The 26,538-nt window shown below is 43.5% G+C and overlaps 1 protein-coding gene across 4 annotated transcripts in view; it reads left to right on the top strand.

Annotated features, from left to right (window-relative positions):
• LOC128666864 (cytochrome P450 2G1) overlaps nucleotides 1–26,538 on the top strand; it is a 162,187-nt gene that overhangs the window by 40,355 nt on the left and 95,294 nt on the right. For 2 of the 4 annotated variants that reach the window (XM_053721667.1, XM_053721666.1), the window contains exons 2-4: nucleotides 12,349–12,460; nucleotides 14,047–14,209; nucleotides 25,535–25,687. In XM_053721667.1, the coding sequence (XP_053577642.1) occupies nucleotides 12,349–12,460; nucleotides 14,047–14,209; nucleotides 25,535–25,687 (428 nt within the window). Of the gene's footprint in view, nucleotides 1–11,886; nucleotides 12,461–14,046; nucleotides 14,210–25,534; nucleotides 25,688–26,538 lie in introns of those variants that run through there. The other 2 variants (XR_008403277.1, XM_053721665.1) reach the window with 2 other exon arrangements.

Here is a 26,538-nt window from a genome sequence, read left to right as displayed (position 1 = left end):
AAGGAAGGGATGGACGATCCGGTTAGGAGTTACAGCAGCCACGATAACCCTCAGCAGGGAAAGTACCACCAACATGGCATCTGCTGACAGGCCTGTAGGTGTGTTAAGGGCCGGATTTGCGGCATCTGCCACATTAGTGGGAAACCTGGTACTGGGTGAAGGAGAGGGGCAGTGGGGGCCATGAAACCTGATAGAGAAGGAGGGGGGGGATAGAGAAAAAGTGCTAAGTAGGGGGAGCCTAAAACCGGGCCTAGCCCATGCAAAGCAGGGACCGCACCAGACTCCATTTAAGGTGACACAGGGTCAGAGGCAGGGGGGGAGGAGAGAAGGAGAAGGGAAGCGGAAGGTAAAGTGGCAGGAGTGTGGGGAACGGGCAAACTGGAACAAAAGAGGATGAAGACAGGCCTGCAATCTCTTAAATAGTGAGTACCAACCACCCACCCACCACACTGCAACAATGTTGCAAAGTACACACTCACACTACTAGATTCCATGTCAGACAGGGGGTAAAGGCCCTTAATTCATTTCATGCGGACAAGCAGCCCAGCACTATCATATTAAAAATTGCTTACAACATTTTCTTCCCATTACTCAAATCCATTTCATCTTCATAATCCACATGTGACGGACTTCGAAAACCCTGAATGGGTATATCTACCAAATGATCCTTCTTTACCCTGGAACCCCAATCTGAAAAGCGGGAAAGTGATTATAGCAGGTAGCCCACCCTGATAAACAGACGAGACCAGTATTAAGGTGAAACACGAACAGACTTTATTGAGACAAACACACTGCTTACATACACATTTGCCATCTGATAAGAGCCTTATCTGATCAAGAGATCATTGCCCTTCCAGACAAGCTGGCACCTCCATAGGAGCCATAGTCACATAAAGTTCCCACAATAGCTAGGTTGCAGTTTCGGGGGGTGATCCAGAGGGAGTGGCGGCTATTCCCGGGTACCATTGGAGAGCTCCGGGCAAAGCTGGGCAAAGGGTACTCCAGACCAGCATGAGGTAGAGAGGGGTCCAAACCCCAGGTTCCCGAGTGAGCTCCCCAACCCAGGCCCATCAAAGGTATGGCAAGTCCCCAGAAGAGCAGAGCTCTGGGGCAAAGGCCTTCTGGAGCGACCTATGTTAAAGTTCAGCGCAGATCTCTAGCGATCACAGCCAGCAAGGCAGGAAGGGGCGATCGGGGTAGTGATCAACTCTTTCAGGGCAAAGTTCAATCATTGTAACACACAAAAGGGGAACTGGTAGAGAACACAATATTCCAAATAGGAGAGGGGGTGGCCTTGCCTTGGCAGCCTGGTACCCGTGACAGTGCTCCCCCCTCATAGTCCAGCAGACCCATCTAGATCCTGAAGGGTCGGCTTGGGACTGACGGTGAGGTTACTCCAATTCAGTTTGCCGGGACAGGCCATCTGCATTGCCGTTACTCTTTCCTGGCTGATACTAAATTATGAAGTTAAATGGCTGCAAGGCTAAGCTCCACCGCAACAGGCATCCATTGTCCCCGGAAACCCTATTAATTCATACCAGGGGGTTGTGGTCTGTAAACACTGTAAAGGACCTCCCATACAAGTATGGTTGCAACTTCTTGAGAGCCAATACCAACACCAGTGCCAAACACTCCTCCACTGCTCACGGCCCTCCTCATCCACCTGGCTCAGAACTGCTCTCAACCAAAACATAGAGGCATCTGTATGGACACAAAAGCATTTGGATGGGTTAGGAGCGGCCAGGATAGGGGCAGAAACTATCCCTGTTTTCAGTTGCTGGAAGGCAGCCTCGCACTCGGGGGACCACAGGACTTGCTGGGGTAAGTGTTTTCTGATCAGGTCGGTCCGCTGTGCCAAGAAAGGCTAAAACTTGTGTCTTGGTTTTGGGGGTTGGCCATTTAGAGACTGCCTCAACCTTGGCAGGTTCCGGCCTCTGCTTCCCACATCCCACTTGGTGTCCAAGGTACTGGACCTCCGACCTTCCTACTGTGCACTTGCCAATGGTAGACACAGAAGCGGGTCATTCCATCCTGCTTGCACACAATCACTACCGGAGATGCCCATGGAATGTTGGATGGCTTGATAACTTCCGTTATCATCTCCCTAATTTCGCTGCGCATGCTTTTCCTAACTGACTCGGTGACCTGGTACGCCGACTGCCACAAGGGCGCCTGTCCCGGGGTCTCCACCCAGTGCACCGCTACTGTGGTGTACTCAGGGTCCATTGAGAACATGTCCTGTCGGCTCTCCTGTACCTGCCTGACTTGCTCCCGCTGCACAGTCCCTATCCGCTCATCTACTCTTATGTCCCCTACGCCTGCCGGCGCCCTACTCCACCCAGGCAGCTCTGGCATGGGGAGACTCTCCAAGTCCTCCATGGTCATAGCACATATGGCAGCTACCTCCTCTGGCTTCTCCTGGTACATCTTCAGCATGTTCACATGAAAGGTCCGGCGGACCCGTTCATCTGAACATTTGGCTACCAGGTAAGTAGTATCACAAAGCTTTTCTTCTACTCAATAGGGTCCCTGCCAAGCAGCCTGCAGCTTATCCATCTTGGTGGGTTTTAGGGCAAGAACCTTCTGCCCTACTTCCAGGGTGCGGTTGCAAGTGGTACGGTCGTACCACCGCTTCTGCCTACCCTGGGCGATCTGAAGGTTCTCCCGCACCATGGCGGCGAGGTCCTTCAGTCGGTTCCTGAATTCTAGGAAATATCCTACAATGGAGGGTCCCTCCTCTCCAACTGACCCTTCCAATTGGGCTATAAGCAGGTCTAGGGACCCCCTCACCCTCCGGCCATATACTAGTTCAAAGGGAGAAAATCCAGTAGATTTCTGTGGCACCTCCCAGTAAGTGAACAGGAGGTGTGGCAGGTATCTCTCCCAGTCCTTGTGAGAGGCAGAGAACATCTGAAGTGGCTGCTTCAGTGTCCCATTGAACCTCTCGCATAACCCATTAGTCTTGGGGTGGTATGGAGAGCTCAGCAGGGGTTTTATTCCCCAAAGCCTCCATAGCTGCTGGGTGAGCTCAGCAGTAAACTGAGTCCCTTGGTCTGATACAATTTCCAGGGGGAAACCCACTCTGGCAAATATCCAGAGAAGGGCATCGGGTACTGTCTCTGCCTGGATGTTGGCGGGATGATTGCCTCTCGGTACCAGGTAGCGTAGTCTACTACCCTCAGTATGTATCTCTTGCCCGAGGGGCTAGGACTGGGCAAGGGGCCGACGATGTCAACAGCTATCCTGCTGAATGGTTCATCGTTGATAGGGAGGGGATGAAGGGAAGCTTTAGAGTCGTCACCTTTCTTCCCTACCCTCTGACAGGTTTCACAACTGCTGTAGTACTGCATAACATCCCGTGTAATCCATGGCCAGAAAAAGGTCTTGGTAAATCGGTGGCGGGTCCTAGTTATCCCTAGATGTCCTGCCAGGGGGATGTCGTGCCCTATGCGTAGCAGGTCGTACATATACCTTTGCGGTACCACCAACTGTCGATTGGGCATCTGCCTGCTCCCGCTAAACTCTGTAAACTGATACATGAGTCCTCTGTCCCACTCAAAGCAGTCCCCTCCTAACGTACCTTGGTCTGTCCTTGCCCGGGCACGGTAGGGGGCTAATGTCTGGTCTTTTAACGTCTCCTGTGCAAAGTAAGAGGGGGAAGCCCAGGAGATGGGGTAATCTGTCAGGGTAGTAGTCGGGTGGGGGTGGCTTACCTGGGGTCCTATTGTTGAGTGCTTCAGCATGGAGCCTGGCTTGTTGGTGGGTGGTGACATGGCATGCATACGTGGGGGCATACATAAGGAAGGAGGATGCATGATGACCCAAGCAGCACTTCGGCCACCAAATGGCCCATGACACCCACCTCCACAGCATGGGAACTGGCACCCCAGTCTAGGTGGACCTGTGCTGTGGGGATCTGGAGCACCTTATCCCCAGCCACACAAACCACAACTGACTTTCCTGTCTGGTCTGACTTGGTGACCAGGTGTGGCTGGACACGAGTAAGGGTGGCTCATAGTTCCATTTATTTTCTAGAAGAATGGCCTCAAAAGCATCCAAGGCCTTCCTGACAACTTTCCGATCAAGAGGGTAACACTGGGTCTCGAATACCTGTAGGTACCGATCAATTTTCTCTACTCCATCTTTAAAGGCACGGAAGGCCTCATGGGGTAACTTTTTTTGATGCGGCTCCCCCCAGAGCCTTCTTGACCTCCAGCATCTTGAGGCGAGTGGTGTCTGCAATGATCAGAGTTATCACCTCCTGTGGTGGGGTAGTCCCATGGCAGCCGCCATTGGATCTACCACTGGACTTCAGACACATCAGTTCCCGCGGTTGGGGGCTCGGTGGCCCAATCACTGGCCCGGCTGCTGCCTGGTTCGCTGGCTTGGCCACCCACTATCAGCTAGGTGATAATCGCTGCCTTTGATTAGTTGCTAGCCACTTGTCCACGCACTTCCAGCAAGTCTTTAAGGGTACTTCTTTTAAGCCCGGAGTATTGCTGCTCCATCCGGAGAGGGCCTGGTGGTGGTTTGGATGTTCCAGGTAGAAGGAAACATCCCACCGCTGCCAACCAGTTGTAACGGACTCTGGATACCCCGACTGGGTATCTCCGCCAAACAATCCTTCTTTACCCTGGAACCTGTAGCTGTAGAGTGGGAATGTGATTATAGCAGGTAGCCCACCCTAATAACCCAACGATACCAGTATTAAGGTGAAACACGAACAGACTTTATTGGGACAAACACACAGCTTATATACACATTTGCCATCTGATAAGAGCCTTATCTGATCAAGAGATCACTGCCCCTCCAGACAGGCTGGTGCCTCCATAGGAACCATAGTCGCATAGAGATCCCACAATATCTAGGTCACAGTTTCGGGGTGATCCCGAGGGAGCGGTGACTATTCCCGGGTACCATTGGAGAGCTCCGGGCCCCTATATGTCCCAGTCCAAAAAGCGACATGATCCATTGCTAGGGCCCGGAGCAGCAGCCGGGCAAAGGGTACTCCGGACCAGCATGAGGTAGAGAGGAATCCAAACCCCAGGTTCCTGAGTGAGCTCCCTCTTAGCAATCACCCCAACCCAGGTCCATCAAAGGTATGGCCAGTCCCCAGAAGATCGGAGCTCTAAAGCAAAGGGCTTCTGGAGTGACCTATATTAAAGTTCAGTGGGGATATCTAGTGATCCCAGCCGGCGAGTAGTTCCATAAGATTCTTATGGAACTGGGACTTGGCAAGGCAGGAAGGGGCCAGCGGGGCAGTGATCAGCTCTTTCAGGTCAAAGTTCAATCATTGTAACACACAAAAGGGGAACTGGTGGGAAACACAATAGTCCAAATAGGAGAGGAGGGTTGCCTTGGTAGCCTGGTATCCGTGACACCACATTTGTGGCCTGTGCAAAAGCTAAATTCATGTCTTGTATTACTTTGCTTTACAGAAGACTTCTCTCCCCTGGGTGTGGAATCAGCAATCTCAGCCTCTATGTTTGCACAAACACTCTCTTATTGCAGAACCTGCACAAGGCTGCACATTTTGTTGCTTTGCGCATATTCACTAGAGCAGGATTCATTTTCTTGTCTGGCCTCACTTAGACCTAGATTTGGAGGCTCCTAACGCTGGTTTTAGGCTACCGCCGGTATTTAGAGTCACTCAAAATAGGGTCTAACGCTCACTTTTCAGCCGCGACTTTTCCATACCGCAGATCCCCTTACGTCAATTGCGTATCCTATCTTTTCAATGGGATCTTCCTAACTCCGGTATTTAGAGTCGTTTCTGAAAGTGAGCGTTAGACATCTAACGACAAAACTCCAGCCGCAGGAAAAAAGTCAGTAGTTAAGAGCTTTCTGGGCTAACGCCGGTTTATAAAGCTCTTAACTACTGTACTCTAAAGTACACTAACACCCATAAACTACCTATGTACCCCTAAACCGAGGTCCCCCCACATCGCCGCCACTCGATTAAATTTTTTTAACCCCTAATCTGCCGACCGCCACCTACGTTATCCTTATGTACCCCTAATCTGCTGCCCCTAACACCGCCGACCCCTGTATTATATTTATTAACCCCTAATCTGCCCCCCACAACGTCGCCGCCAGCTACCTACACTTATTAACCCCTAATCTGCCGTCCGCACGCCGCCGCCAGCTACATTATCCCTATGTACCCCTAATCTGCTGCCCCTAACACCGCCGACCCCTATATTATATTTATTAACCCCTAATCTGACCCCCACAACGTCGCCTCCACTTGCCTACACTTATTAACCCCTAATCTGCCGAGCGGACCTGAGCGCTACTATAATAAAGTTATTAACCCCTAATCCGCCTCACTAACCCTATAATAAATAGTATTAACCCCTAATCTGCCCTCCCTAACATCGCCGACACCTAACTTCAATTATTAACCCCTAATCTGCCGACCGGAGCTCACCGCTATTCTAATAAATGGATTAACCCCTAAAGCTAAGTCTAACCCTAATACTAACACCCCCCTAAGTTAAATATAATTTAAATCTAACGAAATAAATTAACTCTTATTAAATAAATTATTCCTATTTAAAGCTAAATACTTACCTGTAAAATAAATCCTAATATAGCTACAATATAAATTATATTTATATTATAGCTATTTTAGGATTTATATTTATTTTACAGGTAACTTTGTATTTATTTTAACCAGGTACAATAGCTATTAAATAGTTAAGAACTATTTAATAGCTAAAATAGTTAAAATAATTACAAATTTACCTGTAAAATAAATCCTAACCTAAGTTACAATTAAAACTAACACTATACTATCAATAAATTAATTAAATAAACTACCTACAATTACCTACAATTAACCTAACACTACACTATCAATAAATTAATTAAATACAATTCCTACAAATAAATACAATTAAATAAACTTGCTAAAGTACAAAAAATAAAAAAGAACTAAGTTACAAAAAATAAAAAAAATATCTACAAACATAAGAAAAATATTACAACAATTTTAAACTAATTACACCTACTCTAAGCCCCCTAATAAAACAACAAAGCCCCCCAAAATAAAAAATGCCCTACCCTATTCTAAATTACTAAAGTTAAAAGCTCTTTTACCTTACCAGCCCTGAACAGGGCCCTTTGCGGGGCATGCCCCAAGAAGTTCAGCTCTTTTGCCTGTAAAAAAAAAACATACAATACCCCCCCCCCCAACATTACAACCCACCACCCACATACCCCTAATCTAACCCAAACCCCCCTTAAATAAACCTAACACTAAGCCCCTGAAGATCATCCTACCTTGTCTTCACCTCACCAGGTATCACCGATCCGTCCTGGCTCCAAAATCTTCATCCAACCCAAGCGGGGGTTGGCGATCTATCATCCGGTGCCTGAAGAGGTCCAGAAGAGGCTCCAAAGTCTTCATCCTATCCGGGAAGAAGAGGCGATCCGGACCGGCAACCATCTTGATCCAAGCGGCATCTTCTATCTTCATCCGATGACGACCGGCTCCATCCTGAAGACCTCCACCGCGGACCCATCTTCTTCCGGCGACGTCCAACTGCAGAATGACGGTTCCTTTAAGGGACGTCATCCAAGATGGCGTCCCTCGAATTCCGATTGGCTGATAGGATTCTATCAGCCAATCGGAATTAAGGTAGGAATATTCTGATTGGCTGATGGAATCAGCCAATCAGAATCAAGTTCAATCCGATTGGCTGATCCAATCAGCCAATCAAATTGAGCTTGCATTCTATTGGCTGATCGGAACAGCCAATGGAATGCGAGCTCAATCTGATTGGCTGATCGGATCAGCCAATCGGATTGAACTTGATTCTGATTGGCTGATTCCATCAGCCAATCAGAATATTCCTACCTTAATTCCGATTGGCTGATAGAATCCTATCAGCCAATCGGAATTCGAGGGACGCCATCTTGGATGACGTCCCTTAAAGGAACCGTCATTCGGCTAGTAGGCGTCGGTAGAAGAGGATGTTCCGCGTCGGAGGTCTGCAAGATGGATCCGGAAGAAAGAAGATTGAAGATGCCGTTGATAGAAGACTTCATCCGGATCATGGACCTCTTCAGCTCCCGCTTGGATGAAGACTTCATCCGGATCATGGACCTCTTCAGCTCCCGCTTGGATGAAGACTTCAGCCGGATCATGGACCTCTTCAGCCCCCCGCTTGGGCTTGGATCAGGACATCGGAGGAGCTCTTCAGGACGGATCGGTGAACCTGGCAGGGTGAAGATAAGGTAGGAAGATCTTCAGGGGCTTAGTGTTAGGTTTATTTAAGGGGGGTTTGGGTTAGATTAGGGGTATGTGGGTGGTGGGTTGTAATGTTGGGGGGGGGGGTATTGTATGTTTTTTTTTACAGGCAAAAGAGCTGAATTCTTTGGGGCATGCCCGCAAAGGGCCCTGTTCAGGGCTGGTAAGGTAAAAGAGCTTTGAACTGTAGTAATTTAGAATAGGGTAGGGCATTTTTTTATTTTGGGGGGTCTTTGTTATTTTATTAGGGGGCTTAGAGTAGGTGTAATTAGTTTAAAATTGTTGTAATATTTTTCTTATGTTTGTAAATATTTTTTTATTTTTTGTAACTTAGTTATTTTTTATTTTTTGTACTTTAGCTAGTTTATTTAATTGTATTTATTTGTAGCAATTGTATTTAATTAATTTATTGATAGTGTAGTGTTAGGTTAATTGTAGGTAGTTTATTTAATTAATTTATTGATAGTCTAGTGTTAGGTTTATTTGTAACTTAGGTTAGGATTTCTTTTACAGGTAAATTTGTAATTATTTTAACTATTTTAGCTATTAAATAGTTCTTAACTATTTAATAGCTATTGTACCTGGTTAAAATAAATACAAAGTTACCTGTAAAATAAATATAAATCCTAAAATAGCTATAATATAATTATAATTTATATTGTAGCTATATTAGGATTTATTTTACAGGTAAGTATTTAGCTTTAAATAGGAATAATTGAGTTAATTAATTTCGTTAGATTTAAATTATATTTAACTTAGGGGGGTGTTAGTATTAGGGTTAGACTTAGCTTTAGGGGTTAATACATTTATTAGAATAGCGGCGAGATTCGGTCGGCAGATTAGGGGTTAATTATTGAAGTTAGGTGTCGGCGATGTTAGGGAGGGCAGATTAGGGGTTAATACTATTTATGATAGGGTTAGTGAGGCGGATTAGGGGTTAATAACTTTATTATAGTAGCGCTCAGGTCCGCTCGGCAGATTAGGGGTTAATAAGTGTAGGCAGGTGGAGTCGACGTTGTGGGGGGCAGATTAGGGGTTAATAAATATAATATAGGGGTCGGCGATGTTAGGGCAGCAGATTAGGGGTACATAGGGATAATGTAAGTAGCGGCGGTTTACGGAGCGGCAGATTAGGGGTTAATAATAATATGCAGGGGTCAGCGATAGCGGGGGCGGCAGATTAGGGGTTAATAAGTGTAAGGTTAGGGGTGTTTAGACTCGGGGTACATGTTAGAGTGTTAAGTGCAGACGTCGGAAGGGTTACCGCATAGCAAACAATGGGGCTGCGTTAGGAGCTGAACGCGGCTTTTTTGCAGGTGTTAGGTTTTTTTTTCAGCTCAAACAGCCCCATTGTTTCCTATGGGAGAATCGTGCACGAGCACGTTTTTGAGGCTGGCCGCGTCTGTAAGCAACTCTGGTATCGAGAGTTGAAGCTGCGTTAAAAATGCTCTACGCTCCTTTTTTGGAGCCTAACGCAGCCTTTATGTGGACTCTCGATACCAGAGTTATTTTTATGGTGCGGCCAGTAAAACGCGGGCGTTAGTTTTTCGGCTCGTTACCGACAAAACTCCAAATCTAGCCGTTAAAGTCTTCCTTCTTTTTTTTCAAGCTCCAAATTCATTTTCTGTTTACTGTCTGTAGCAGAGACAACTTTAAATTCTGTAAATCAGATTTTTCTGCTTGCTCACTTGGTATATCCCAATTAAAGAGATAGGAAACCTAAAAAAAACATTCTTCCTGACTCAGATAGAGCATGCGATTTTAAACAACTTTCTAATTTACTTCTATTATCATTTTTCTTAGGTCTCTTGTTTGTTGAAAATCAGGGATGTATGTTTAGTAGCTGGCCCATGTTGGGAGCACAATATGGCAGGAATTTGGCAAGAATGATATCTAATTGCAAGAGCACTTGAGGGCAGCACTATAGCCAGACACATAACTTGGTAGCTTTTCAACACAGAGCTTCATGGGTACAAAGCAAATTTAAAAATAGAAGTAAATTGGAAAAAATTTACAAAATTGTATGCTCTGTCTGAATCACAAAAGAAAATTTTGGAATTTCATATCCCTTTAAAGGGACAGTCAAGTCCAAAATAAACTTTCATGATTCAAATAGGGCATGTCATTTTAAACTACTTTCTAATTTACTTTTATCACCAATTTTTGCTTTGTTCTCTTGGTGTTCACCTAGGTAGGCTCATATGCTCATTTCTTAGACCTTGATGGCCACCTCATATGTGAATGCATTTTGACAGTTTTTCACCACTAGAGGGAATTAGTTTATGTGTGTCATTTAGATAACATTGAGCTCACACGCGTGAAGATACCTAGGAGTCAGCACTGATTGGCTAAAATGCAAATCTGTCAAAAGCACTGAGATAAGGGGGCAGTCTGCAGAGGCTTAGATACAAGGTAATCACAGAGATAAAACGTGTATAATTATAACTGTGTTAGTTATGCAAAACTGGGGAATGAGTAATAAACGGATTATCTATCTTTTTAAACAACAAAAAATCTGGTGTTGGCTATCTTTTTAACTTTCAGCAACTCAGAAGCTGACATATCATGCTGGGTTGTTTCTTTTTTGCTTTTTCTTGTTCAATCCAAAACAAATATTCATTTTCATAGACGCAGGGAACACCCCTTTGCAAGACACTGTTCTCCAAGTAAAATCTGCCTTTATAAAATAAGGACAGGGGCTTCAAAGTACTGTTAAGATTTCTTATAGAATCTCACAAGCCCAGAGAACTTTAGAGAATAGGGCCCTAATGTGAACTCGGCTACAAATGGCTTACGATTTGTGTAAATGTATCTGAGTGTGAGTTGGAGCTGGAAGAAATATTTGTTGATATGAGTGAGTGAGTGAGTGAGTGAGTGAGTGAGTGAGTGAGTGAGAGGGAAACAATTAATGAGTGGCTGATGTCACCAGTGTCCCCCTATGACGTTATGATCTTATAGAACAATTTTAACCCCCCCTCCTCTGCACATAGAATGGAACCCACCCCTGCACATAGAATGGAAGTTTCCACCACTTGTATCAGTAATTAATCATGTAATTGTGGACACTTTCCCAGTCTTTTTTTCTATTCTGACAACGCAGACTTGTGATGACCCGAGCATGACCTTTTGTTCTTTTTGGATGTTTTCCCAGATAGCTTTGCAAATGTAACGTTTCCCATAGATGTTTATTTGGATTTTAAAGGGACATGAAACCCATTTTTTTTTAATTTGATGATTGAGATAGAGTATGCAATTGTACTTCTGTTGTTTTCCAATTTACTTCTATTATCAATTTTTTCTTCATTTTCTTGGCATCTTTTGTTAAAAAGCAGGACGGTAAGCTCAGGTGCGTGCACGTGTGTAGAGCACTATATGGCAGCAGTGTGCAAGAATGGTATCCATTTGCAAGAGCACTCAAGGGCAGCACTATTTCCTACCATGTAGTGCTCCAGATTCCTACCTAGGTATCTCTTCAACACAGAATATTATGAGAACAAAGCAAATTTGCTAAAGGAAGTAAATTGGATTTAAAAAAAAAAAAAAAAAATTAAATGGTATTCTCTGTCTAAATCACCAAAGAACATTTTTTGGTTTCATATCCCTTTAACCTCTTGCCGCCGTTAGGACGTTCCATGGCGTAACAGCTTCCTAACTTGGATCACAGGCTGGAGGGCGTGCCTAGCGTCATAGGCACCCCCCCTGACCCGATCCCATTGCATGCACGATTCCGTGATTTCAATCTTTACTTATTTTTGTAACATCTGAACTTTGTTTACATCAGAACTTTGTTTACTTTAGAACTTTGTTTACGTTAGAACTTTGTTTACGTTAGAACTTTGTTCCGACGTAGACAAATAAGACAAATAGGCACCCGCGTGAAAGGGTTAAACAACATTAGAGACTTGATATTCTGTTTTCTGTGCTCCACCTACCATTTCTTAATCTCTATCCTTCCCTTATATAAACAATTTATAAATCACAAAATTCACATAAGCATAGTCTATCTGCTACCACATTACAATGAACATGGATTTCTCCGCAGGTTGGACACTTGTCTTTGTTATATTAACGTCTTTACTCATCTTTTTCTTGAGTTTCAAGACAATTTGCAAGAGGGGGAATCTCCCCCCTGGACCCACTCCACTACCAATATTGGGGAATATTCTTCAGCTGAAAGGAGGGGAAATGGCAAAATGCGTATTAGAGGTAAATATTGAATATTAGATATTTTTATAAAAATAACAATTATATGTCAAACAATTGCATCAACAAGTGAAGCCTGTCATGACCTGAAGCAGTTATGTTTGATTCTTAATTGAGAACAAGGGGGGCAGCGACTGTTTAAATCAATATCATTTTGTTATTTTTGCATACTTAAAGGGACAGTAAATATAAAGAGCATGTAATTTGTTAAGCCAATTTAATTTTATAGTCAAATTTGATTTTTTTTTCCCCTTTCTATCTTTGTTTGAAGGGTCAGTCTACTTGAATTTTTTTATTGTTAGACAGATAATCCCTTTATTACCCATTCCCCAGTTTTGCATAACCAACACTGTGATATTAAAGGGACAGTCTAGTCAAAATTTAACTTTCATGATTCAGATAGGGCATGTCATTTTAAACATCTTTCCAATTTACTTTTATCATCAATTTTGCTTTGTTCTCTTGGTGTTCTTAGTTAAGCCCTTGAAGGACGCCTACTATCTGAATGCATTTTGACTTTTTTAACAACTAGACAGTGCTAGTTCATGTGTGTCATGTAAATAACATTGTGCTCATGCCCGTGGAGTTACCTAGGAGTCAACACTGATTGCCTAAAATGCAAGTCTGTCAAATGAAATAAAGGGGCAGTTTGCAGAGGCTGAGATAAAAGGTAAGCACAGAGGTAAAAAGTGTATTCATATAACTGTGTTGGTTATGCAAAACTGGGAAATGGGTAATAAAAGATTATCTATCTTTTTAAATAATAAAAATTCTGGTTTAGACTGTCCCTTTAATACATTTTTTTTACCTCTGTCATTACCTTGTATTTAAACCTATGCAGACTGCCCCTTATCTCAGTGTTTTTGACACACATGCAGTTTAGCCAATCAGTGCTGACTCCTAAATAACATAGTAAAATGTTATCTATATGACACACACATGAACTAGCACTATCTAACTGTTAAAAACTGTCAAAATACACTGAGATAAGATGCGGTTTTCAAAGGTTTAGAAATTAGTTTATGTCTACATAGGTTTAGCTTTTCAATAGAAATACCAAGAGAACAAAGCAAATTTAATAATTTACAAATAAAGCAACCAAAAGAGTGAAGTAAACTAGATAATAGGAGTAAATTAGAAAGTTGCCTAATATTGCATGCCCTATCTGAATCATGAAAGTTTAATGTTGACTAGGCCGTCCCTTTAAGAACATCTCTTTAGAACTCTAAAACAGCAGTGTGTTCAACCATTTTTTGCAAGCGCAGGTGCCATAGAGAGCTAAACAAATGTGTATGCTCATAAGAACCATTATTCCTACCTAGGTTTACTCTTTAACAAAGGATATCAAGAGAATAAAGCCCATTTTATAACACAAATAACTTGGGAGTTTTTTAATTGCCTACTTTATCTGAATCATGAACATTTAAATTTGAAATAACCATCCCTTTAAATATATTCTGAAACTCCTTTTAAACCAGGTCTAGATATTTTAAGATGATGTTTATATGCTGTATATACAAAATAAACATAGAATGAGTTTGAACTGATTTTACATTTTTTTGATGTTTGCGATTGATGTCTTCACGAAGTTGAGAAAAAAATATGGCGATCTATTCACGGTCTACTTTGGGTCACGCCCAGTGGTGATTGTATCTGGATACAAGATGGTAAAAGAGATCCTGGTAGAGAGAGGGGATGAATTTCTGGCACGAGGAGATATGCCTACCTTTGACACATACTACAAAAATTATGGCGAGTATATGCAATAATACAAAAAAGACAAAAAATAAAAATGAGTAGAATAAAAATTGGGAAATATGTTTGGACTGACTATTTTAGGCTTTTAGATTCAAATGTCTCATCAACCAGGTACAGAGAGAGCAAGCAATTTGAAATTTTTCAATGTATTGAATTCTCCAATTTTCTTCTTTCTCTTAGTATCCTTTCTTGAAGAAACAGGGATGTAAAGCTCAGGAGCAATGCTTGTGTCTGAGAACCCTATATGACAGCAGTTTTTCACGAATTTTATCCATTTGCAAGAGCAGTAGATGGCAGTACTATTTACTGCCATGTAATGCTTCAGATATCTACAATACCTAGGTATCTCTTGAACAAATAATAACATGGGAACAACGCAAATTTAATAATATAAGAAAATTGGAAACTTTTAAAATTGGATGTTATGTCTGAATCACAAAAGAAAATGTTTGGGTCGTATAATACATTTAAGAGACACTAAGCACTAAATAAATATCAGGCACCACCCTTTAATCATAGGTGCTGCCTAGGTTACACTGCATGTATCTGAAGGAGAGTTAAAGGGCCATTAAACTCAAATTTTCTCTTTAATGATTCAGATAAAGAATACAATTTTAAACAACATTCCAATTTACTTCTATTATCTAATTTGCTGCAATCTTTAGGTATCCTTTGTTAAAGAAATAGCAATTCACATTGGTGAGCCAATCACATGAGGCATCTATGTGCAGCCACCAATCAGAAGCTACTGAGCCTATCTAGATATGCTTTTCAGGAAAGAATATCAAGAGAATGAAGCAAATTAGACAATAGAAGTAAATTAGAAAGTTGTTTAAAATTGTATACTCTATCTGAATCATGAAAGAAAAAATGTAGGTTTATGTCCCTTTAATGCACAGGTCAGCACTTGAATGTCATTAATGATACATTTTAACATTACTAGAGGGAGGTGGGGAATAAGCTCAATTCTATGCATATATAATGTTTTTAGCGTTTAATGCCCCTTTAAAGGTAGATCAAATTGAAGGTGGGTATGGTCATTCCTCCCAAGATTTTTGGCTGGGTATCAGGGACCCGGAAGGTTGATGGAGCCTGTGTAATGCTCGTGGGATACTCCTCTATCAGACCGAACTCGGCCAGTAGTCTTGTTATCCCGGCGTCGAGCCGGAATGATAGGGAATATCCCAGAGCAGAGAAAGATAGTGAGGAGAGCGGCACTCACCACAGGCAGGACAGTCCCCAGCGGCAACGGCAGAGCAGTCCAAGGACACACCACTAGAATGGTCAGGCAGGCACGGTTCGGCAACAGTAAAGCAGTCCAAGGGCACACCACTAGAATGGTCAGGCAGGCAGGGTTCGGCAACAGTAAGGCAGTCTAAGGGCACCCCACTAGAATGGTCAGGCAGGCAGGGTTCGGCAACAAACAGGCAATCCAGAACAACAGGGGTTAATGAGCAGAGTAGTCAGACAGGCAGAGATCATCAGCAGTATATCAGTCCAGCAATTTAGGGGTTAAACAGGCAGAGTAGTCAGCAAACAGGCAGGTTCAGCAACAAAGATCAGTCCAGCAGTTTAAGGGTTAAGGCAGGTAGGGTAGTCAGTAAACAGGCAGGTTCAGCAACAATGGTATTTAGGTATAGAACGATCTGTCACACCCAGGAGTACACAGAGTAACACCTATACTTGGGCAGTGACAGATTGTTAGTGCAGGATTTAAATAGGCGCAGGATTTAAAAAGGCTCAGGATTCGCGCCAGTGAGCTCCCAGCAGCATCAGGAGCGTACGGCGATGACATCAGCGCTGCACGCATCCTGAGCCGACACTGCCCCTGACAACGAGCAGAAAGGTGAAGCCTGAGCCGACACTGCCCCTGGCAACGAGCAGGAAAGAGACGCCCCGCCCCTAGCAACGGCTAGAGCAGCGCGGCGTGACAGCCTGTCACCATTTTGAGTGTGGAGCTGTGATGGGAGGGGTGATAAGTGGGTGGGATTGTGGGTGTGTCTGTGCTGTTTGTGGGCATGTCTGGGGAATCAGTGGGTGTTCTGGGCTGTTTTTTGGGTGTGTCTAGGTGCTCAATTGGTGGGGATCAAAATCAGGGACTGTCCCTCTTAAAAAAGGGAGAGTTTGGAGGTTTCAAGCAGACAAGAAAGGGGATGCGAGAGGTGGGAGGGGAGAGCAAAGTAGATGTGAGGGAGAAGGTAAAAATGAAAGAGACTAATTGATTAAATAAAGAAAAATAAAGAGAATATGAGAATTAAAGGGACCGTATACAAATTGAGATTTTCACCTAATGGTCGAGATTACAAGTGAGGCGCAAACAGTTTTGCACTAGCACAATCGCGATTTCGCAATCCATTTTTCTTCCGCTGATATAACAAGTTGGGAGAAATCGTGATTGCGCTAGCGCAATAGCCTTTTCTGCTTCAATCCTTACCGCGATCTAAGAGCTCTGGTAAACTTTGTTCCGAAAATAAAAAGTTACACAAAACACAACAAAAATACATTACAAAGTACACTTACACCCATAAACTACACAATTAACCCCATAAACCGCCATCCACCCAAATTGCAAACACTAAAAATACTATTAATCCCTAAACTGCCATCCCCCCACAACATAGAATATCTAAACTATTAACCCCTAAACCGCCATCCCCCATATCGCAAACACTAAACCTAACACCCCCTAACTTAACCCAAATTAAAATACACATAAATTAGCAAAAATAAACCTAACTACCTTAAAGGGACACTAAACCCAATTTTTTTTCTTTCATAAATCAGATAGAGCAGCAATTTTAAGCAACTTTCTAATTTACTCCTATTATCAATTTATATTTGTTTTCTTGCTATCTTTATTTGAATAGCAAGACTGTAAGCTTAGGAGCCGGCCCATTTTTGGTTCAGAACCTGGGTAGGGCTTGCTGATTGGTGGATAAATGTAGCCACCAATCAGCAAGCACTATCCGGGGTTCTGAACCAAAAATGGACTGGCTGCTCAGCTAAACTTTCTGCTTTTTCAAATAAAGATAGCAAGAGAAAAAAGATAAATTAATAATAGGAGTAAATTAGAAAGTTGCTTAAAATTGCTACTCTATCTGAGAAAATAAAAAAAAATGGGTTTAGAATCAATTTAAAATAAAAAAAATAAAAACTTACCTGTAAAATTATAATAAAACCTAATCTTACCTAAAAAAAAAAAAAAATACCATTACTAAAAAAAAATTACATTACAAAAAATTAAAAATCCTACCATTTGCAAAAAACCCCCAAAACTACCATTACAAAAAAGCATGCTGAGCTATCTGTCCGGCAAGGAGTCTGCTACAGACCTCAGCCACAGTGCATTAGCATGCTGAGCTATCTGTCCGGCAAGGAGTCTGCTACAGACCTCAGCCACAGTGCATTAGCATGTTGAGCTATCTGTCCGGCAAGGAGTCTGCTACAGACCTCAGCCACAGTGCATTAGCATGTTGAGCTATCTGTCCGGCAAGGAGTCTGCTACAGACCTCAGCTTCAGTGCATTAGCATGTTGAGCTATCTGTCCGGCAAGGAGTCTGCTACAGATCTCAGCCACAGTGCATTAGCATGCTGAGCTATCTGTCCGGCAAGAAGTCTGCTACAGACCTCAGCCACCGTGCATTAGCATGTTGCTATCTGTCCGGCAAGAAGTGTGCTACAGACCTCAGCCACAGTGCATTAGCATGCTGAGCTATCTGTCCGGCAAGGAGTCTGCTACAGACCTCAGCCACAGTGCATTAGCATGTTGATCTATCTGTCCGGCAAGGAGTCTGCTACAGACCTCAGCCACAGTGCATTAGCATGTTGCTATCTGTCCAGCAAGAAGTCTGCTACAGACCTCAGCCACAGTGCATTAGCATGCTGAGCTATCTGTCCGGCAAGGAGTCTGCTACTGACCTCAGCCACAGTGCATTAGCATGCTGAGCTATCTGTCCGGCAAGGAGTCTGCTACTGACCTCAGCCACAGTGCATTAGCATGCTGAGCTATCTGTCCGGCAAGGAGTCTGCTACTGACCTCAGCCACAGTGCATTAGCATGCTGAGCTATCTGTCCGGCAAGGAGTCTGCTACAGACCTCAGCCACAGTGCATTAGCATGCTGAGCTATCTGTCCGGCAAGAAGTCTGCTACAGACCTCAGTCACAGTGCATTAGCATGCTGAGCTATCTGTCCGGCAAGAAGTCTGCTGCAGACCTCAGCCACAGTGCATTAGCATGCTGAGCTATCTGTCCGGCAAGGAGTCTGCTACTGACCTCAGCCACAGTGCATTAGCATGCTGAGCTATCTGTCCGGCAAGAAGTCTGCTGCAGACCTCAGCCACAGTGCATTAGCATGCTGAGCTATCTGTCCTGCAAGGAGTCTGCTACAGACCTGAGCCACAGTGCATTAGCATGTTGCTATCTGTCCGGCAAGGAGGCTGCTACAGACCTCAGCCACAGTGCATTAGCATGTTGCTATCTGTACGGCAAGGAGTCTGCTACAGACCTCAGCCACAGTGCATTAGCATGCTGGGCTATCCGTCCGGCAAGAAGTCTGCTACAGACCTCAGCCACAGTGCATTAGCATGCTGAGCAATCTGTCCGGCAAGGAGTCTGCTACAGACCTCAGCCACAGTGCATTAGCATGTTGCTAACTGTCCGGCAAGGAGTCTGCTACAGACCTCAGCCACAGTGCATTAGCATGCTGAGCTATCCGTCCTGCAAGAAGTCTGCTACAGACTTCAGTCACAGTGCATTAGCATGCTGAGCTATCTGTCCGGCAAGGAGTCTGCTACAGACCTCAGTCACAGTGCATTAGTATGCTGAGCTATCTGTCCAGCAAGGAGTCTGCTACAGACCTCAGCCACAGTGCATTAGCATGCTGAGCTATCTGTCCAGCAAGGAGTCTGCTACAGACCTCAGCCACAGTGCATTAGCATGCTGAGCTATCTGCCTGGCAAGAAGTCTGCTACAGACCTCAGCCACAGTGCATTAGCATGTTGCTATCTGTCCGGCAAGAAGTCTGCTACAGACCTCAGCCACAGTGCATTAGCATGTTGCTATCTGTCCGGCAAGAAGTCTGCTACAGACCTCAGCCACAGTGCATTAGCATGCTGAGCTATCCGTCCGGCAAGAAGTCTGCTACAGACCTCAGCCACAGTGCATTAGCATGTTGAGCTATCTGTCCGGCAAGGAGTCTGCTACAGACCTCAGCCACAGTGCATTAGCATGCTGAGCTATCTGTCCGGCAAGAAGTCTGCTACAGACCTCAGCCACAGTGCATTAGCATGTTGCTATCGGTCCGGCAAGAAGTCTGCTACAGACCTCAGCCACAGTGCATAAGCATGCTGAGCTATCTGTCCGGCAAGAAGTCTGCTACAGACCTCAGCCACAGTGCATTAGCATGCTGAGCTATCTGTCCGGCAAGAAGTCTGCTACAGACCTCAGCCACAGTGCATTAGCATGCTGAGCTATCTGTCCGGCAAGGAGTCTGCTACAGACCTGAGCCACAGTGCATTAGCATGCTGATCTATCTGTCCGGCAAGAAGTCTGCTACAGATCTCAGCTTCAGTGCATTAGCATGTTGAGCTATCTGTCCGGCAAGAAGTCTGCTGCAGACCTCAGCCACAGTGCATTAGCATGCTGAGCTATCTGTCCGGCAAGAAGTCTGCTACAGACCTCAGTCACAGTGCATTAGCATGCTGAGCTATCTGTCCGGCAAGGAGTCTACTACAGACCTCAGCCACAGTGCATTAGCATGCTGAGCTATCTGTCTCTGGCAAAGGATTTTGCACAAGTTGGGCACAACTGATACTGCCACATATCAGTGCCTAGTTGATTTCAGCAGAGAAATTATCAGATAAAGAACTATAAAACAATAGGGACTGCTAAAATAATGATGTGGCTAGTGTAGGTGTTTGGTATTTGGCTTTTAAAAAACATTTTCAAACTCTTGTAATTACAAGGTGTTCACTGTAACAGCAGATGAGAGGTACGGGTGAGAATGGAAAATGAACAGTGGGGTAATGGAAGGTAAGAAAAATATATTTGTAAAGTAGGTTAAAATTTGTGAAAAAAATGGAGAGGGTGGGGTTTATAAAAAGGTGTGAATGGGAAGGGAAGTGAGGGGTTAATGAATGATGCATAGAGATGAGACAGGGAGAGTTTTGTGCAAGATGTAAAGTAAGGAAGGCACTGGGAGGTGGGGGGGATTCAGAAATAGTAAGTGAAAAATTAGGTAATTTCAACCACCTGCAAATATTGCCAAAGTACAGTATGTGCTAGGGTTATAGTTAGGATTAGCATGGTTTATGGGTTAAAAATGTAGGTATAGGCATCTATTTATCAAGCCGTCAACCGCAAATATGCTGGAATTCCGCAGCGTATTTGTGGCGTGCCTGATTCGCCTTAGTTATCAAACCCTACAGACCGGCAAAAGTAGAATTTTGTGACGTAACATACGATCCGCCGGTCTCAGTCCGACACAGATCGATGCTTACGTCATTACAGATGTTCCGAATGCAAATTCGGCAAAATCTGACTACTTTTGCTAGTTAACAAATTTCTACCAGGTACGCTCGCCACTATTCCGGCCCAGCAAACCTGGCTTTCGATCCCTGGAGGCGGCGGATACCATAGGAATCAATGGGAGTCTGAATGCATTGAAAGCTCATGTTCGCTGCTGCCCGGTATCCCATTGATTCCTATGGTAATGTTTACACCTAACATACTAACATGTACCCCAAGTCTAAACACCTATAATCTGCCACCCCCTATACCGCCGCCACCTACATTATACTTATTAACCCCTAATCTGCCACCCCCTACACCGCCGCCACCTACATAATTTTATTAACCCCTAATCTGCCCCCCCTACACCGCCGCCACCTACATTATACTTATTAACCCCTAATCTGCCACCCCCTACACCGCCGCCACCTACCTTATACTTATTAACCCCTAATCTGCCGCCCTCTACACCTCCGCCACTATATTAAATTTATTAACCCTAAACCTAAGTCTAACCCTAACACCCCCTAACAAATATAATTTAAATAAATATAAATAAATATTCCTAGCATTAACTAAATTATTCCTATTTAAAACTAAATATTTACCTATAAAATGAACCCTAAGCTAGCTACAATATAACTAATAGTTACATTGTAGCTATTTTAGGATTTATTTTTATTTTACAGGCAAGTTTGTATTTATTTTAACTAGGTAGAATAGTTACTAAATAGTTATTAACTATTTACTAACTAACTAGCTCAAATAAATACAAAAGTACCTGTAAAATAAAACCTAACTTAAGTTACAATTACACCTAACACTACACTATAATTAAATGAATTCCCTAAATTAAATACAATTTAATAAAATTATCTAAAGTACAAAAAAAAAAAAACACTAAATTACAGAAAATAATAAACAAATTACAAGATTTTTAAACTAATTACACCTAATCTAATCCCCCTAACAAGATAAAAAAGCCCCCCCCAAAATAAAAAGGCCCTACCCTACACTAAATTACAAATAGCCCTTAAAAAGGCCTTTTGCGGGGCATTGCCCCAAAGTAATCAGCTCTTTTACCTGTAAAGAAAATTACAAATCCCCCCCAACATTAAAACCCACCACCCACACAACCAACCCTACTCGAAAACCCACCCAATACCCCCTTAAAAAAACCACTTGAAGATCACCTTACCGGGAGAAGTCTTCACCCAACCGGGCCGAAGTCCTCAATGAATCCGGCAGAAATGGTCCTCCAGAAGGGCAGAAGTGGTCCTCCAGACGGGCATCTTCTATCTTCATCCATCCGGCGCGGAGCGGCTCCATCTTCAAGACATCCGACGCAGAGCATCCTCTTCGGCCGACGTCTTCTTGCTGAATGAAGGTACCTTTAAGTGACGTCATCCAAGATGGCGTCCCTTAGATTCTTATTGGCTGATAGAATTCTATCAGCCAATCGGAATTAAGGTAGAAAAAACCCTATTGGCTGATGCAAACAGCCAAAAGGATTTAAGTTCAATCCTATTGGCTGATCCAATCAGCCAATAGGATTGAACTCACATTCTATTGGCTCTCCGCATTCAGCATTGCACTAGCAGCTCTTGTGACCTGCTGGTTCAACGTTGCCCCCTGCAGATTCGTGGCCACTAGCAGGGGGTGTCAATCAACCTGATCGTATTTGATCAGATTGATTTCCCGCGATGTCTGTCCGCCTCCTCAGAGCAGGTGGACAGGTTATGGACCGCTCCTCAGAGCAGGCGGACAGGTTATGAACCGCTCCTCAGAGCAGGCGGACAGGTTATGGACCGCTCCTCAGAGCAGGTGGACAGGTTATGGACCACTCCTCAGAGCAGGCGGACAGGTTATGGACCGCTCCTCAGAGCAGGTGGACAGGTTATGGACAGCTCCTCAGAGCAGGCGGACAGGTTATGGACCGCTCCTCAGAGCAGGCGGACAGGTTAGGGACTGCTCCTCAGAGCAGGCGGACAGGTTATGGACCGCTCCTCAGAGCAGGCGGATAGGTTATGGACCGCTCCTCAGAGCAGGTGGACAGGTTATGGACCGCTCCTCAGAGCAGGTGAACAGGTTATGGACAGCTCCTCAGAGCAGGCGGACAGGTTATGGACCGCTCCTCAGAGCAGGTGAACAGGTTATGGACCGCTCCTCAGAGCAGGTGGACAGGTTATGGACCGCTCCTCAGAGCAGGCGGACAGGTTATGGACCGCTCCTCAGAGCAGACGGACAGGTTATGGACCGCTCCTCAGAGCAGGTGGAGAGGTTATGGACAGCACCTCAGAGCAGGTGGACAGGTTATGGACCGCTCCTCAGAGCAGGTGGACAGGTTATGGACAGCTCCTCAGAGCTGCTTCATAACTGGTGTTTCTGGTGAGCCTGAAGGGCTTCAAGCTCCATACGGAGCTTGATAAATATCTCTTTTTTTTCAAATAGACTGTCCCTTTAAGGTTGTACTCCATATTTAGGAATGAAGATAAGGAGTAAATTTAGGAATTTGTGTTTTTTAGGTTTAGGGTTAACCCTAGCCTGAGCCAACATTTGTAAACTGACACAATGTTACATAAACATTTCAGTGGAGTCATTTTTCAAATGTGGTGTAAAAGATTATAATAATTTGTAAGGGGTTGTAACTTGAATGGGATGGACTAGAGGTACCAGGGGTGTGAAAGGAGATGACACAGAGAGAGAGGAACAATGAAAAGACAGGGGTAATAACTGTGAAGGGTAAATAGTACAAATATGCACATGTGATCAGACATGCGAGGCTTAAAGGGACAGTGTACTGTAATTTTGATTTTCTCTTAAAGGACCAGTAAATAAAGTAGATCTGCATACTCAACAAATGCATGATCAAAAGAAAATGCAATAGCACTTAGGGGTATATTTATGTAAGTGCGAGCGGATATGATACGATGTAGCGTATCATGTCTGTTGCACATTGATAAATGCCGACAGCATACGCATTCTTATGATCTGCTGGTGCAATGCCGCCCCCTGCAGATTCACGGCCAATTGGCCGCTAGCAGGGGGTGTCAATCAACCCGATCGTATTCAATCAGGTTGATTTCTGTCCACAGCCTCAGAGCTGGCGGACAAGCTATTGAGTAGCGGTCTTCTGTTTCCGGCGAGCCAAACAAGGGGCTTCAAGCTCCATACGGGGCATCAAGCTCCATTTTTAATTGTTGTAAATTAGGGGGTGTTGGGTTAGGGGTTTTAGCTGTTAGAAGGTTAGTGGGTAATTTGTGATGGGAGGTGGTGGTTTAGGGGTTAATAGTGTAGCAGGGCAGTTTGCTATGTGTCGGTTTAGGGATGAATAGTGTAGTGGGGTACATTGCGGTGGTTTAGAGGTTATTACAATAGGTGGCTTATGGAGATGCAGGTTAGTACGCTAGTATGGCTGTTATTTTTTCATGCTCAATTAAATTCTGTGGGGGAATACGTTAATGCGGTCATTATATCCTAACTTTAGTTTAGTGGGCGAGAGAAGCTGCAGTTGAGGGCAGTTCGTGGGAGCAATAAATAGAGCTCCGCTCATAATCGAGCCCTAAAATGGGTTAAGCTTGCAGGTACAATCAGATTGCACTATTTTATCACTTTCTGTACACACACATGCTTACTTAACTTATTTCTGTCTGTATACCAAAGTCCAATACTTTAAGAAAACAATGGAAAATGAACATGTTATTAATTCGACCCAATTGGGAGTTTAATTGCTCCTGCTGGTTGTCAATAGCCCATACTTAACTATAGAAACTTTCTGTATAGCTATGGATACCACAGGCTAAATTGGATATTTAAAATGCAGAAATAAGTGTAAACAAGTTACTTTTAAACAATTTTATACATTTATTGAGGCAAAATCCACTGTCCCTTTGAATCAGCTTTTTTTATAAATACAATTACATTTATATTGACTGTGAGTCGCTTACTCATTTGTCTTATAAGAAAACTTTACTAATTTTGGATTAATGATTCATTAGCCACTTAAATATATATTTTTTTTCTGAATACGTACGTGAACTTATACAAGGATAGATGTGTGCCCTGTCTACCATATACAACCTTAACAATAGGGATACCAATACCATAGGGCCGATTAAGACCGCTGCCCCTTAACTGGTACGCCTCCTCTGAGGCGGCGGATATCAATCCGCCCGATCGCATATGATTGGGTTGATTGAAACACCCTGCTAGCAGCCGATTGGACGCGAATCTGAAGGGGGCGGCATTGCACAAGCAGTTCACCAGAAGTGCTCATACAATGATAAATGCAGACAGCGATCATGTCTGCTCACACTTTGTTAAATTGGCCCCAATGAATGTTAATAGACCTATACAATAGGCCATTTTAGAGTGTTTTGTGCATTTGCAAATAGCAGTGAAATTGTTTCATAAATGTCCGATATGGACTTTTGAGGATTTATCAGTTGCCTTGAGCTGTCAAATTTGAAAAATCAGATTTGGCCTCAAAAAGATGTTTTAAAAAAAGAGTTGTAAATGGATTTTGGTAGTTGAGATCTTTTTTAAAAAAATGGGCTTTAAAAAACATATAAACATATTTGTGGGTTTGGAAAAGAGCCAAATAGGCCTTTAGAATATGCCTTAGCCAATAGATTACTGCTTGTAAAGATTTGCCAGTGTTGACTTTACATTTTTTGTACTAATTTTGACAAAATTAATTTTTTGCTTTTACACAACCCAAATAATGTGTGAGGTGTCTTTTTTTTAAAAAAAAATCCTTACTACCTAGCAAGATGGCATGCCAAGTCAATATTTTTCTCTTTTGTTATTCAGGGTTTGCATTTACTAATGACATGAACAGGTGGAAAGATTTACGGCGTTTCTCGCTTATTACTCTTCGGGACTTCGGCATGGGAAAAAGAAGTGTAGAAGACCGAATAATCGACGAGGCGAGATGTTTGGTTGTTGAATTAAAGAATACAAAAGGTTGGTAAACTGCAAAAAAATTATATATATATATATATATATATATATATATATATATATACACTGTACACACAAACACACATATAAATACATACATAAATATATATATAGTAAACCTTCCAGAGTGGATAAACACAGTCTTACATGATCACCTGCCAGGGTGCGCTTCCACATAAACACACATGTCCCATTCGAAATGAAGGCACTCACTGGTCTTGTATAAAAAAACTTCACGTTTATTTCATCCGTATAAAAAATGACATTATATATATATTTGCATACGCAGAGAGAAGCGCTCTACCAGGAACAAACAACAGCTCATCAGTTAGTTCTATGGTGATTTTTTACCCCCACAGGAGCAGCCTCTTTTAGACCAGTGTGCTTTTAACAGAGAAAAACATTCCTGAAGTATATCAGTCTGATCCCGCCAAGTAAGGTCAGTACAGCCCAGAAATACCAGGCAATTCTCCTCTGAACAAGGAACATGACAACCAAAGACAATCGTTTCGGCCTCCTATGGGCCTCGTCAGTGAGGTGCAGCCACATTCCTCTAAGCACACTGGGCAAGGAGTCCACGTCTGGTTTTTCCCCATAACCCATAGGGAGACCTCCCCAGGGTCATATTAATTTGCATACAAAGAGAGAAGCGCTCTACCAGGAACGAACAACAGCTCATCAGCTAGTTCTATGGCGATTTACCACCCGGAAGCAGCCTCTTTTAGACCAGTGTGCTTTTCACAGAGAAAAACTTTCCTGAAGTATATCAGTCTGATCCTGCCAAGTAAGGTCAGTCCAGCCCCGAAATACCAGGCTATTCTTCTCTGAACAAGGAACATGACAACCCCAGACGA

This window comes from Bombina bombina, chromosome 7 (assembly GCF_027579735.1).
Source record: "Bombina bombina isolate aBomBom1 chromosome 7, aBomBom1.pri, whole genome shotgun sequence".
NCBI classification, from domain to species: Eukaryota; Metazoa; Chordata; class Amphibia; order Anura; family Bombinatoridae; genus Bombina; species Bombina bombina.
The sequence above is the reverse complement of the archived record's forward strand: the minus strand, read 5'-3'. Positions and strand labels throughout refer to the sequence as shown.